The 15,254-nt window shown below is 38.9% G+C and overlaps 1 protein-coding gene across 6 annotated transcripts in view; it reads left to right on the top strand.

The window, feature by feature from the left end:
* The window catches only part of NEDD4L (NEDD4 like E3 ubiquitin protein ligase), a 296,429-nt gene that overhangs the window by 128,483 nt on the left and 152,692 nt on the right, over positions 1–15,254 (top strand). For all 6 annotated transcript variants that reach the window (XM_075932622.1, XM_006116559.4, XM_006116558.4 and 3 more), the window contains 2 exons: positions 9,938–9,976; positions 14,640–14,693. Coding sequence is in view for 3 of the 6 variants with exons in the window: in XM_006116559.4 (XP_006116621.1) it covers positions 9,938–9,976; positions 14,640–14,693 (93 nt within the window). In the remaining 3 variants the exon portion in view is untranslated. The remainder of the gene's footprint in view (positions 1–9,937; positions 9,977–14,639; positions 14,694–15,254) is intronic.

Raw genomic sequence — 15,254 nt, 5'->3', positions numbered from 1 at the left:
TTGCTTTTATAAGATTTATTTTAAAACAATATTAAACCATTATAAAATATTATTTGACATAAGCACAATTAATTGACTGTTCACAGAATGATCTTGCTCAGTCTTCTTTCCCGAGTCATCCTATATCCATTTGAAAATATTTGATGTGGGCATTAAAATGTCAGGCAGAATTGTAAACTACTGAAATTCATTTTGAATAATCCATAGAGATGTTTTTAAAAACCTTTCTAACTGGTACCAAACCCAAAGGTACCGTTTTTCTTAGTTGGTTTTTAATTTCTATCTTCAGTGAAAAGTGTAAAGGGATGCTATTAGGCCAAAATTTGAGGTGATCTTTTTCTTAATCTTTAAAATTGACTTACTATTATGGGGAAAAAAGGGGAAAACATAATTTTAAGAAAAGATTAAAAGAGAAGTCATGTCCTAATACTCTGTCCTATTTTACAATAAAACCTTTTTGGCCTGTTGTCGTCTTCAGTTTAATAATTCTCTGATTTTTCCTCTCTCTCTCCCCCCCTCCCCCCCCCCCCCCCCCACACACAGGTTTTCAAGTTTGACAAGACCCTTCATTTGTAAACCAAAAAGGATACAGGAGACGAAATATTAAAACACAGTCTCCCTCTTCCTTTTCATTTTATCATTACAAATGAAGTAAAATGTTTAAATGGTGAGAATCTCACCATCAAAACATTGCAGCACCTTGTCCATTCATGAGAAAGACAGACAAAGTATTCTTCGCTCCATTTTCCAAGCTATCTGAAAAGAAAGAGAGTCAACAGAGGTTGATATATTACAGTTTGTTCCCTGTGGATGTCTTTAATCTGCAATGTAAGCCCAGGGTTAGTAGAACTCAAGTTACTAAACCCTGAGTTTATTAACCTAAGGCTTGAGTTTTACACCCATTTGTAACTCCAGTTTAGGGGAGTACCAACCTGGGATTCCAGCATCTATGTTGTGTGGGCCCGAGTCCAACCACTCATATCTAGCACCTTCCCAAAATGTGGTCACACTACTCCTTTGTGGTGTAATGATTGTTCAGAAGGCAAATGAAGTTGGCTCAGGGGGTTCTGGAATATTTTTGGTGAAATCCCTGTGCATGAATCCAGTGGGGATGCATCTACACTGCAGAGAAATAAGGCTTGAACCCTGAGTCCTAGCTTGAATGAGGCTCGGTCTCTCCACCCCCTGTTATTGTCAGATCTTACATCCAAGCCCTAGGTAAGCACAACTTGTGTGTGCTGGTGTGGGGTTGGGAGGAGAAGGTTTGAGCCAGAGTTAAAATGCTGACCTACACTGCCGTGTAGACATACCTTGTGGGTACTGGAATCCGTTGGCTTGGAGCTTTTCTCAGGCCCAGGATAGAGTATGAAGAATGACAAGTAAAAACAGTTAAAATTGAAGAAATAAAAAAAAATCCAAAATGCTCAGATGTTTGCTAATTGCACTCAGGTGGAGTGCTTTGGACTTTTGTGTTGTCCTCTTTATAATACATTGAGATTCTGCTATCTTTGAGTTTCAGAGCTTATCCAAATCTGTTTTTAGTTTTGGTGAAAATTCGTAGTGAAAAATTAGGCGCTACTTAGTTGCTACAGTAACAACATTGAATATAGCATTTTGGGGGGTTGCTTTTAAATACCTTTGTGACATGACATTTATAAAAAATGATATAAGTATGTGGGAGGCTTTCTTTTGATACAAATCTTTTTTCAAAAGTAGGATTTACATGTCATCCTGCTACTATGGAATTTTTTTGTGCAGTGTGCACTCTTATTCTCCTTGTATCATTAAAAAATGTGTGAACCTTGTCTGTGTGGGCAAGTCTTTTCAGTAGAGCTGAAGGTTTGAATTTAAACAAAAAATAATATATGTTCTTACCTTCATTTATGCATCATTATTCCAGTTGAAGAGAGCCTTTTTTACAAATCAGTTTCACTTGGCATGGGATTTAAACTATATGAAATAAAAAGTCCACTCTTTATACTGGAATTAGAGTTGATATCCTGATAGATTTTATTTTTTAAATAAAAAATTCAGATTTTTTCATGTAAATAACTTTTTCTTTTTGCAAATATATTTATATAAATTAAAGTTTAACTTCTCACCCATTTAAATAATATAAAAACCACACAATGTATTTTCTGCCTAACTTTAAAAGAGAGTCAAACCACTGAACTGGTGGAAGTTGCTAGTTAAGCACATGAAGTCCTAATTTACTGAAGTGTAGAACCAGCTTTTGACAGTATTAATCTTTTCTGAAGATTCAGAGAGAATATTTTCTTCTTTTCAGTATAATCAACCAGTTTACTTTAATGGCTTATTCATGCAAAGATAAAAATCTCGTTCGGAGTTGAAAAAGCAATGAAATTTTTCTTCCAGTTCATAATAAAAACAAGTGAGATATTTATTAGTACTAAAATCTTGAAGGCTCTGGTGACCGGACACAATACGTTCCCTAACTACATGTAATAATTATTTTTATGATCATAGCTAGGGACCTTATGCATGTCCCAAATATATTTTCTTTTTATAATAATCAATTTTTAATGCAAAACATGTTTTGATAAACTTTTTTCTTATGTGTCCGGAACATTTTTATGTAGTTCTTTTAAAATAAAGTTACGTTTTTGTGCATTTTAAATTATTTCTAATTTCCATCCAGACAGAGTTTAAAACAAAATTCCATGATTTAAAAAAAAAATGATCAAATACATATTTCTCCACATAATAAAAATAAGAAAATTGAATGCAAATATTTTAAGCCATATAGCTCCTTTAATAAATATGTGTAGATGTAAACGTATCTTCCTGACTTGGACTTCCCTCCCCCAGAAAAGTACCACATTTAATATAAAGCAGGCTATATGTCAGGGCTGGGCAATAATTTTTTGCCAGGGGCCACTTCCGAAAATTTTGGAATGGCCCTGGGCTGCACCAGAATGGGCAGGGCTTCAAGCAGAAGGGGTGGGGCCAGCATGTTTCCCCACCCACAGACCAAGATTGGAGTCATTACCCTCTGCCCCGGAAGTTCCCCTTATGTGCCCCTAGCAGTGGGAGGAGACTTTGCGCACTCCCCCTTCTGCCCAGAGGGGAGGGGAGCACACGAAGTCTCCTTCTGCCTTGCCAGGAGCGCATAGTGCTGCTAAGTGCTGCATGCTCCTTGCAGGGTAGGGGCAGGACAGAGGAAATTTTGAGCGCTTCCTTCCATGCCAGGCCCTGATTGTCCTGGGGTAGGGGAGCGGCAGGGCATACTCGGTCTGGATCTGGTCCGCGGGGGCCCTTTTGCCCCCCCCCCCTGCTATATTTAGTTGAACATCAATAAGTCTTAAGAGTTACCAACCTTTCTTTATGAAAATAACTAGGTACAAATGCAAAACAAAATTCAAGTCAGTAATTTAAATCAAGGTTTCATGTTTGCTTATTTAAATCATAATTAAAACAGTAGATTTAAATTGATTGAAAGCAGTCTACCCTGGTTCATAAAATTTTCCCTTGTAGGCAAGTGCCTGAGATGATAGAAAGCTCCCTTTCTTACAAGCAATAATGTGGGCTGCTGCTAGTTGTGGGTAATATAAGTGAAAATATTCTCATGTTGGCCACCTAGCCGCTGATATAAATGGCCAGCCCATTACCCCACATGGAGCCCTATTGAGGTCAGTGGGATTCCACAAAGGTCCAAAGCCTCCATGGAGCTGTTTACAGGACTGGAGTTTACATCTGCCAGAAAACAATGAATTTGTTGTTCTTGGGATGTGGAAAACAGCTCTGTAGTTGGACTGAGGTTGTTTTCTAAGTGGTGTGATATTTTTATTAGCTGGAAGATGCTGGAAGGCCACTGTTTTCTGTCTTCCATATAATCTGCACTCAGAATACCAGTACATAATGTTTCTGAGGAAGGGCAGAAAACCTGGTTTGGTTTTGTTTCTTTGTTGTTACTACTGCTCTAACGGGCACAGCAGCTTTTTTTGGTGCCTATATATTTTTCTCTTGAAGGACTTTCATCTTTTGTATTAGTATATTGTTTGTACAGTAGCTGCTGTTTTGTTGTCTCCTGTGGTGTGACTGTCCTGGTTCTGTGCAGTATTCCTGTACTGTATTTTTGATTGCGCAAGACAAAACGCTTGGTTTTGGGGTTTTTTTGCCATTGGAAGGGGTTAGCCCCCAATTAAACGAAGTGTTTAATTTATATACTTTTAACTTATATTCTTTAATTTATACACTTACATTTAGGTCCATGAATACTGTCATTGAAGCCACTGGGATAAATTCTGAGGTTAAAATGTTTTTTCTGAATCACAACCTTAATGTTTTACCAAAATGTCCATGTTCCATTGTTCCCAATAGGTATAAAGGTTGTCATGGGAACAACATCCTCTCTTCTGTATTGGTAAAGGAGGCCCATACAGAGGATTTGACTCTGAAAAGAAAACTGCAGTTTTCTTTTCAGAACCGTGTTTCTTAACCACTAGTTCATAAACCAGTCCTTGAGATCTCCCTGATGCAGTTTTGCAAGATAGTAAACCAGGCCCTGGTATCAAAAAAGTTGGAAAACACTGATGTAAAGTATATTCAGTAAAATATACAAAATATAATCTAATGTATCATCTAGTTATAAAAAAGGAAGAAGATGCAATTTTTTAAAGTATTAGTAATATACTCTAAATAAGCGGGGTGGGTCTTTGCCCACGAAAGCTTATGCTCCTACACTTTAGTTAGTCTATAAGGTGCCACAGGACTCCTCGTCGCTTTTGCAGATTCAGACTAACACGGCTACCCCTCTGATGCTCTAAATAAGTATGTTTGAAAACATCAAGAGGAAGATTGACAATATATTATTTTGTTGTAATTTTGCTTCACGCTTATTTTCATTGAAAAAAAATAAAAAAATTTAGAATGAAGAGCTACAAAATAACAAAATAAAAACAGTTAAGGTACAAATGACTGGATGAAAAGAATCTTAATGCTCATAAACATACCAGGAGAAATTAAGTGCTTGTGTAAATGTGAGGAAGACATGATATTCTATTTGGGTTCAGCCATTTCTGTGAAACTCCTTCCACATTTTCTCAGATGTAAATTTTAAATTATTTCTCCCTGGAACAGCCTTCTTTCTGCAAAGACTCCATTTTCCAGTATAGATAACTACTCTCCCTCTCCTGGGCGAACAGTGTATTTACACTTCTCAGTACAGGCAGTCCCCGGGTTACGTACAAGATAGGGACTGTAGGTTTGTTCTTAAGTTGAATCTGTATGTAAGTCAGAACTGGCGTCAGCCGCTGCTGAAACTGATCAGTTCTGACTTACATACAGATTCAACTTAAGAAACCCAGGCGTCCCCAAGTCAGCTGCTGCTGAAACCGATCAGCGGCTGATTCCAGGAAGCCTGGGGCAGAGCAACTCTGCCTCGGGCTTCCTGTAGTCAGCCGCTGGTCAGCTTCAGCAGCGGCTGACTTGGGGACGCCTGGGGCAGAGCAGGTGGGGTGCTGCCGGGTTGGTCCGGAGCAGCACTGCGGGACCAACCCGGCAGCCCCCAGCTGCTCTACCCCACGGGTAGGCAAGAAAAGCCTGGTCTGCTGGGGGGGGCACTAGCTGCACCCCCCCCTCCCCCACCAGCAGACCAGGGGGACAGGAGCAAAGCTGCGGAGTATGCCCGCAGCGGGATCCCACTGCGGGCGTGCTCCGCAGCTTTGCTCCTGTTCCCCTTGTCTGCTGGGGGGGGGGGGTCCAGCAAAGCTGCTGGACCCCCCCCCCCCCCCACCCAGCAGACCAGGGACACCAGAGCAAAGCCGCCGCCTGGGCGGCTTTGCTCGTTTGCCTGTGAGCAAAGCCGCCCAGGCGGCGGCTTTGCTCTGGTGTTCCTGGTCTGCTGGGGGGGGTCCAGCGGCTTTGCTGCACACCCCCCCTCCAGCAGACCGGGGGGACAGGAGCAAAGCCGCCCATGCGGCGGGAGTCCCGCTGCCTGGGCGGCTTTGCTCCTGGGCAAACGAGTCCTGCCGCCTGGGCGATTTTGCTCGGGTGTCCCTGGTCTGCTGGGGGGGTCCAGCGGCTTTGCTGGACCTCCCCCCCCCCCCCCAGCAGACCAGGGAGACCGGGAGAAGCTTTTCTCCCCTCGGAGGACACGGGCGGCGACCCGCCGCCCGTTAGCTCCGGGGCGAGAAAACCCCCATTCGTAAGTGCGAATCCGACATAAGTCGGATCCGCGTAAGTCGGGGACTGCCTGTATGTCCTTTCTCTCAATTGGCAAAGCTGCAGATACCAAAGATGCAAAGCTCTGAATCTACAAGGCCAAGTATACAAAATTTAGGTGAAAGGGCAAAATGGGGTTTCATTAAAAAAGTCAATATGCTGATAATATCCAAACCATTAAATTTGAGAGGTCAAATAATTCTGACTTCAACTAGACACTTTCAGATTTTTCACTTAGTCCTGACCTATATTCATATTCAGAGGATCGTACAGTACCTTGTAAATCCTCAACAAAAAATAAGATGTAAGGGAGACAAATGCAGGTAAATCTCCTTTGCCCACCCTGTTTCCAATATTTAAACAAATGTAATCTGTTTGGCTTCTTTTTAATTATTCTGTAGCTGAGGGGGAGAAAAGCTTCATTTTTCATCATCTCCCATTGACTTTAGATATTTGAAGAGCAGTGCAAACATGGTCATGGGTGAAGAGGGAAAGTGTTGTATGTGGCATTGTTTGTGCAATGTGTTAAGCCCGTGTGTCCTACCAGTTCTGAAGCATAGCGAGCTAGCCACACTCAACTGGCCCTATAGCTACATGTGGCTAGCAGCTAGCACGTTGGGCACCATAGTTAAAAATATTTGCTTTGTAGATCTGATCTTTACTCACATTATAAAAGAAATATTGAAGAATACTTTCTTTTAAAAAGCACCAACCAGGTAACTAGAGAGAAGTGCTAAAATTAATATTCTACATCCTTCAGTTGCTACCATTATTTCATTGGCTCCTCTTATCTAGAATCATGTCATCTTCGACGGCACTCAGTATTTAAGGGTAATGGCTGTTTGAGCCCAGTCCTGCCAACGTTCTTGTCATAGCCCCCTCACCTCCAACAAGGCTAATGATATGATTAAGCAAATGTGCTAGTTTTGGCAGGAATGGACCCACCATTTGAGTATCAAATACCTTCTTTGGATATTGTGTCACAAATGGGAATGGATGCTAACAGGCAGTAGCATAACTACTTTTATGGTAATCGGACTTTCTTCCTCAATTACTCTGGTACACAGAAAAATCCCAGTATGTGTGTGTGTTCAGAGTTCATAAAGCTAGCAGAATGTCATAGATGCTTGAGAAGACATAGGTGACTAGTAGGTCTGTTCATTTTGATAGATGGCATTTTTAAATTTAAGTACCCAGACACTGGTGATATTGTTGACCTAGTCTAGCCAATCTACAGGAAGGTAGAAGAAGAGAGAGATGAAACATGCAACCTTTTGTAGTTCCTCTTTTGGTCAAACATACAACAAAGAAAATGGAGAAGGTTTTTAGCTATTTATATGTTGTCATAGCTCCATTGACTTGAGTGGAAATATGACCGTTTATAGCAGCTAAGGATGCTACAATGTCTATTGCTACTTTGGTTATGGAGCAATTTTAGGCAAGCTTGATTACTGAAAAAATGTCCAGACCTCTTTAGAAAACTGAAGTATTGCCACTCAAACCTGTCAATAACCTTTTCACCTACCTAAGAAACTTAGCATTCTCAGCTTGATGGATGTTTGAGATACTTCAGGTGTTTGGCAGCTCAAAGTCTGACTCTCAGGAAACCCTACCTAGACACTGGGTACTATTGAAGTATTATTTTAGCCAGATTCTTCAGTGCTGTCCTAATTGCAAGCGTTCAGATTGTGATAGAGGTAAGGTCCTAAATCTCCCCAGATCCTCAGAATTAAATAAGTTATCATAAGGTATAGTAATATGGGGTGAAAGTCTCACCTGCTGAGAAATGTGAACTAAATCTTTTTAATTTGAAGAAAATGCTGTATTTTACTCTCCTTTCTTATAGATGTTTTATTCTGTACTACCATACGCTCATTACTAAGGTGGTGTTACTAGCATTTGTTCAATTTGGGTTGAAAACTTGGAAATATATTACGGTACAAGGCTGTCTTAGAGTTCAGTTCAGGAATTTTAAACTTTTATTCATGAAAAATGTCTCAGAAATGGCTGAAACCAAATAGAATATATACTGGGTAATTTTTTGTGGGGATTTGACCAAAAATGGATTAATCAGAGGGAATAAAAGTTTACAGAACACCCCTCTTGTCTATTTCTCCACTGGATTGTTGGAATTTTTGTGTATTAATTTTTGTAATCCTTTTACAAGAAATCTTTCTTTCCTGGGGTATTTGTCCACATGGGTATACCTGTAGAGCATTCCATATCTCCTTAATCTATTGAAAAATACGTACACCAGGCTTTACCAACCAATGACAAATATGTTGTGGTGGAAAGTGTCTCTCTCATTTCAGGAGGAAAAATAACAATGCAGAGTGCGTGAGAGAGAAATAGCATTCACTATCTTTTATTATTGACTTCAGTCATCAGAAGACAAAGTTGCAGAATCCTTCCCCTTTGTGAATAGAATAATTATTCTGGTATTTTATTTTATTCTAGAGTGGAGTGCCCGCTCATGGAACTATTCCAGAATAGTACTTCAAAATAGCATATGTTGGTCAATTTCCCCATGTAGACTGGAACTTAGCTGTCAGTGGAGTGAGCCATCAATAACCTAGTAGTTAATATAGGTAGAAAATAATTGTGCAATCCTTCATTTCTTATTTGTTAGGATTATGCCCACTGATACCGAGAATGGTTCCTGAATTTTTGGAATTGAGTGCATAAAGCATTCAATAATTATTACATTACATACAGACAGAAAAAAACCATTGTATGCCAGACCCTACTTCCTTCTGCCAATTAAAACAAAAGCCTACTCAGACCATTGAAATATTGAAACGGTGACAAGTATTTCTTTAACTTGATTTAAAAATGGCATGGTAGACTTAGGAAGCTTAAAAACAAGTATTGCCCATGGGAATAAAACAAATTATTGCTGTTTTTCTGTCCTGAGACATGGGATTGTTTAGTATGCTTTAATACTTGGTGTTGAGCTTGTGATTAAGGACATAGCGTCTGTATCCCCAATTCTGAGCTATATGGAGCAGGGATGATAAATAGTCATGTGGGAGAGAGGCATGGGTGTGCACTTGTGTGAGAGAAAACCATTTGACATTAAAATGAGCTGAATGGACACTTTAAATGACTCTCTCCGTATATTGCCTATATTTCTATTGCTAATCTGTTCATTCTGATAATCTTATATTTGGTTTCCTTTTAGATGATAAGAAAATGCATATTCTACTCAAATCATTAACACAAAATTGTAATGCTCCACAGGCTTTATTTGGGAAACTGAGAAAAAGAGCCCCAAGCAAGTTCAGCAGAAACAAATGTTTCCTTTGTACAGTGTGGAAGCATAACTTTCTTGAGAGCACTAACCCGCTCCTTGTATTTACAAATTATGTTTAATCAAAAAAACTGGTCAACTTCCTTACTGTGATTTATATTATAAATCATTTCCTTAAGATTAGTCCTCATTATGATTTTGCTGCATACATTCTCAAACAGTTCCCTTCTATTGATAGATTCATATTTATATTTAACATCTATTTCTGGATCATCCAGTTAAAATACCCTCCCACGCTCATTTTGCTTGGTAGATGAGTTTTTAATGATTTGATGACAATGTTTTTATTCTTAGTGGTAGTTGCTGTGAAATATTAGGGTTTTTTTTTTCTTTTAACAAAGATCATCACGTGCATGCCATTTAAGTGATGGCAAATATACTTGCAGTCTAAATAGACTTTAAGAGTTTAATATTATTTGCATAAAAATGTTATTTCTTTTACAGACCCTGAATCCAAAATGGAATGAAGAATTTTATTTTAGAGTAAGTTTTTTTTTTTTTAACTTGTTTAAGCTACAAATAGAATAGTAAAACGAAGCACACCACATTGCAGTGCATTGGGAGGGAGCTTATTCTGCTTAGTATTTCACTCTTTAAGTATTCTATATTTAAATGAAAAAACACTTGAACTGATATGGTTGCTGCCTAATATCTGTTCTAAAGGATGGAATAAAAGGTAGGATTTACCCTATGGTTTAAGGTATGAAAGGGTGGTTGTTTGATTTTTGATGATGGTTATTTTTATGCAAGCTTTGACTTAATATTAACAGAAAAAGTAGTATGGTTCACTCAAACATTGAGTTTTAGCATATCATGTTTGCTGAGTATTAAACTGTAATGTAATCGCAAATAACTATAAATTTTTCCTAATGCTATATGATAGCACAGCATAACTGAAAGTACATTAAGAAAGAAACTAATTAAGTGTTTCATGGTTAAAGATCTTGAAAGTTGAGCTAGCATGGCAAAAAGTAGTGAGTGAATTGCAAACACAGAAGAGGAGGATTGAAAGAGCATTTTTTGGCAAGTAGCATGAAAGTGGAGAGAATATCACATTTATTTTCCTCTTGTAACTTTTTTAAGTTTTGTAAAATCATGTCAAAATTGTTATAGAACTATACTTAATCTAGTGCTTTTCAGTTATTAACTGTAGTTCACATTCTTATCATAAAAACTTCAGATATTTGCAAAATGTGAAGTGGTCTCAAAATACCCCAAATTAAATTTAATGGAATATAAATAGTGAAGGTAGAAAACATCTCTGATGTTCTGGGATCATAAAGAGTTTTCAAGGAGGAGTTACTTATCTTCTGTCCAAATGTAGTTTTTATTGGAATAGATTAGGTAAAATTTCAACAGTTTAAATGTATTCTTTAGAACAGCTGTTTCAGAACAGGGATGGGCAGTGAATATTGTTAAAATGGTCGTATCCATTCAAAATTCATTTTAGATGTAGTCTATTATGCTGATTTGGTAATTTACAACAGAATATTTGTTTATTTAATTTGGGGAGATTGTAAATACTTTAAAATCTCAATTCCACTGAAATAGCTTTTTACACCGTGAAATCTAGTAGATTTTTCTCCCTAAAATAGTCTGTCCAGAGGTACCTATTTTGAGTCCTCTAATATAATACACAAGGAACTTCTTTTGAGTACTGCAGAATCTCTAGGCATCCAGAAATATAATTTATGCTATCATGTGCCGAAAGTGTCCGTCTGCTTTGTACATTGGACAAACGTCTCAGACACTTCGCCCAAGGATCAATGCCCACAAAACAGATATTAGACAGGATCACAAAGAAAAAACAGTTTCTTGCCATTTCAACCAGAAAGGACACTGTCTCAATGACTTAATTACCTGCATCCTGCTGCAGAAGCCTTTTTAAACTGCACTTGAAAGGGAATCCTCTGAACTGTCATTCATGCTGAAATTCCACACTCTACGCGTCGGTCTCAACAAAGACGCTAACTATCTTACCCATTACAAAGATAGCTTCCCCAATTATCACCTCTTAATACCATTAGCTCACAGACATTTACCTTCCTCCCTTTACCCCCCGCATCCCCCTCCTGTTCTGAAATTTGATTTGTCCTTTTCATATGTGTTCATTTTTTTAATTGTATCCTTTGGTATATATGGTTGTGACTATTTTCTTCCACTATTTGATCTGAGGAAGTGGGTCTGGCCCACGAAAGCTCATCATCTAATAAACCATCTTGTTAGTCTTTAAAGTGCTACATAGTTCTGTATTTTGTTTCAGCTACACCAGACTAACACGGCTACATTTCTATCACTAGGAATTGTCTTGGCACTAAACTCAGTATGACGGGCCCCAGCTTTTTCCATTTCAGTCACAACAAGATGCAATGTGTGCAAGCTTTTCATTGGTAGAACATTCATCTGGTCATGTTACATGTAAACACATTAAGCTTGGCATTCTTATGTAGATGGTTAGTGATTCTTAGGATACCCTGTTAAAGATTCCAGAAAAAAAGTCTTAGAAACAAGCGGCACACTAAAATGTTTGGGCATTGTTAGAACCACATGTTACCAGTTGTATGGTTAGTATTTATTCCCAGTTAACCTACTTTGCTAAATGTAATGTTGAGTACACATCAGTAACTTACCAAATGGTTCTAGTTACCAAACACCCAACGCCTAGGAAATACTGTGTTTAAAAATTAACTTCAAAGGAATCCAAATATCAGGGCACCCAAACAACCTTAACTCTGGAGGGGAAGAAGACATTTTCGGCTCTGTTTTCACTGATTTTTTTTTTTAAAAAAGTGGTTTCTACCACAAGGTAAAGGTAAAGTCAATACTATTCTCCCCTTCACAGCCCTGTGACTTGACCTGACCTAATTTACCTTGTGGTGTCTTGTCTCTGCTATGTATTTACTGCATGCAATCCCTTGGAGGGACAGCACTGAAGTTTTCAACACAAGATAAACTAGGTGAGGTCAGTCGCAGGGTAGTGAGGAAGAGGAGATTGTTGACCTCATCTACTTTGCCTCCGTGTGCAAACTATAATTGCCTAGACTCCACGTAGAGTTTTGCAATCAGACACCTATCACGTCTTAGTTAACTCACCGCCAATAAGACAACAACTTTGTGTCAATATAGGCAAAGCTTTACAGCCGGTCTATGCTACCACTTACGTCAATTTAACCTGTGCCACTCGGGGTATTAAAAAGATCCCGCCCTGTGTGTGATGTAAGTTTAAGTCACCTAAGCACTGTCCAAGTGTTGCTGCTGGCACTGTGTCAGTGGGAGATGTTCTCCCACTGACATAGCTTCCACCTCTCACAGGGGGGGAATATTTATGCTAACCAGAGAGCACTCTCCCAGCAGCATAGTTTCTTCATTGGATGCCCTACAGCTGCATCAGTGCAACACTTCTAGTGTAGACCTGCCCTTAAATAACCTTCATACCTTTCTAGCAGTTCCAGCTCATTAATGTCTATAAACACCAGCATGCTTTCCTTTAGTCAATTTAAACCTTTGTGCAGCTACGTGCTATCCCCAGCAAAATAAGTGCTTTTGGCTCTCTGCTGTTTCAGATATTATTCAGCAATAACTCAGAACTGATTCCACACTGGACAGGTGGAAAACTCCATTTTTATACAGTGTTGAGTTGCAGAGCAGTTTGGAAGGCACAGCTCATGCAATTGAGTGCTCTTCTTTTGGTGTGCATTCAGGATTTGCAGCAAATTGGATATGTGCTACACATTTACCGTATTCATGGAATCTGTTGATATTTTTCATGGTCGCCTTATACTTCTTCCTGGAATGAAGACATAGTCAGACCATGAGAACTCTTGTTACTTAGAACATGTAAACGGAACCCTGCAGTGCTATAAAAACTCATGAAAATCCTACCCAGAAAGACACATACTAGTACTTGTGTGTACTCCTCTACTGGAGGGATCACACTCTTTGTGCTAGTTCAGTTTGGGATTTCCCTCTGTCAATAAACCCACATAAGTGTCTGCCTATTAAGGAATATATTCTCTGTGTTGCCTCAAATAGAGGACTGGGCTTAGCCACCTGTCTTACACTTTCCTGAAAAGTATACGAACCTGGATTAACTACCATAGAAACCTGCCTTTATTCGATGGTGGCCTTGTTGCCTCCTTGACATTCATTGTTTTGAGGGGATTCATGTAATTCAGCATCTGTCTGTGGAAACAATATCCTGAAGGTGTACTCATTTCTCAGTATGATTTCTCATCTCATCCACAGTGTTTCTCAAGTGTCATTTGTAAAATGGGTAGGAACAGTGGCAGACTGGGTGTAGGCAGAGGGTGAAAAATAGAGGTGCTGCATAATTCTAAGTAGTATGTTTAGAATCAATAAAAAGGAGACTATTCTTTTAAAAATTCTAGTTCCTGTATCACACTTCAGCTCTGAAATTTCAATACCAAGAAAGACCCTATAACCCAGCAGTCTGACACCTTGGTCACCAGTAGAGATGTAAAATCCTATTTAATTGGTTAACCTGGTTAAACATATTGTTTAACTGGTTAACCAAATTAAGAGGGGGTGGCAGGGCAGCTCCTGTCTAGCTGGAGTGCCCACCATGCCTGCTGCTGGGTTGGAGCAGCCCTCACCTCACCCTCCCCACTGCAGGCTCCTCTGGAAATCACATGTCAGGCTGGAGCAGCCCCTGGGTGAAGGCTACCTGCTGTGGACAGAGGCAGCCCCTGTCTGCTGTGGGCTTGCCATTGTGGGGCTAGAGCAACTCCCTGTCTGTGGCAGGCAGGAAGCTGCTCCAGCCCCCTCTGATTAACTAGTTTAACATTCACATGCTACTCACCAAGAGCCATCAACCACAGATTCTGATTCTGTCAGGTTGGGTCTCTTGGTGAGTGACCTCCATAAAACATCTTTCTGTTGGGAGCTTTCTCAAGGAACAGGGATGTAGAATAAGAGGTGCTCTATTAATAACTAAGTAAAAACATAGTATTGAAAACCAGAATATTTCTAGTTATAGATTTAGAATTTTAAATGGGTATTTACACAGTAGGTAAAGTTAAGTTATATTCAAGGCCTGTCAACCCGCATTTAGCAAACTACTGTACCCATCAATGGTTTATGTTGTGAAGGAAATGAGCATGAAGTAACACTTTTTTTTTTTTTATAGGTAAACCCAACTAATCATAGACTCCTGTTTGAAGTGTTTGATGAAAACAGATTGGTGAGTGTACTACTCTAGTCCCAGTTGTGTGTATTTTACTAATCACTCAACTAAACTTGGAAGTAACATAGCTCCTGAATCTTAGTTTTTGGAAAATTGGTATACCTTAAATAAAACGTATTTTTTGTTTCAGTGGTTTAAATATGTAAAATAAGTAAGGTAAAGTGAGGTATATAAAGCAGGAAACGTAGGTATTTTACAAGCTGAATATTTATAGCACTCCTCTTGAAACAAAATTATGCAGCTGAGATATTTAGGGAAGGGATACTGTAATTACTGCTTTATTTGTTATTTTTGTACGGTTAACTAGATGGCTAGGCAAAAATATGGTTTGATTTTAGGTATAGTTGATGTAAGGCATCAATGTAATTGTAATTTATGAAAGTAGTTTGAAGAAAGTTTTTAAAAGCAGTATTAATGGAATAGTGACCCACTAGCACTATATTTATTAACAGTATTATAACAAGATGTGGTGCTATATCACAAAATATTTGATTCTTTTAGATTATATAAAGTGCAGTATGTGTCTACCAAACTTGCTTAATATACTGGGACAAAATA

Source organism: Pelodiscus sinensis, chromosome 6, assembly GCF_049634645.1.
Source record: "Pelodiscus sinensis isolate JC-2024 chromosome 6, ASM4963464v1, whole genome shotgun sequence".
Taxonomy (NCBI): Eukaryota; Metazoa; Chordata; order Testudines; family Trionychidae; genus Pelodiscus; species Pelodiscus sinensis.
Note: the sequence above shows the minus strand (reverse complement) of the source record. Positions and strands in the feature narration are given on the sequence as shown.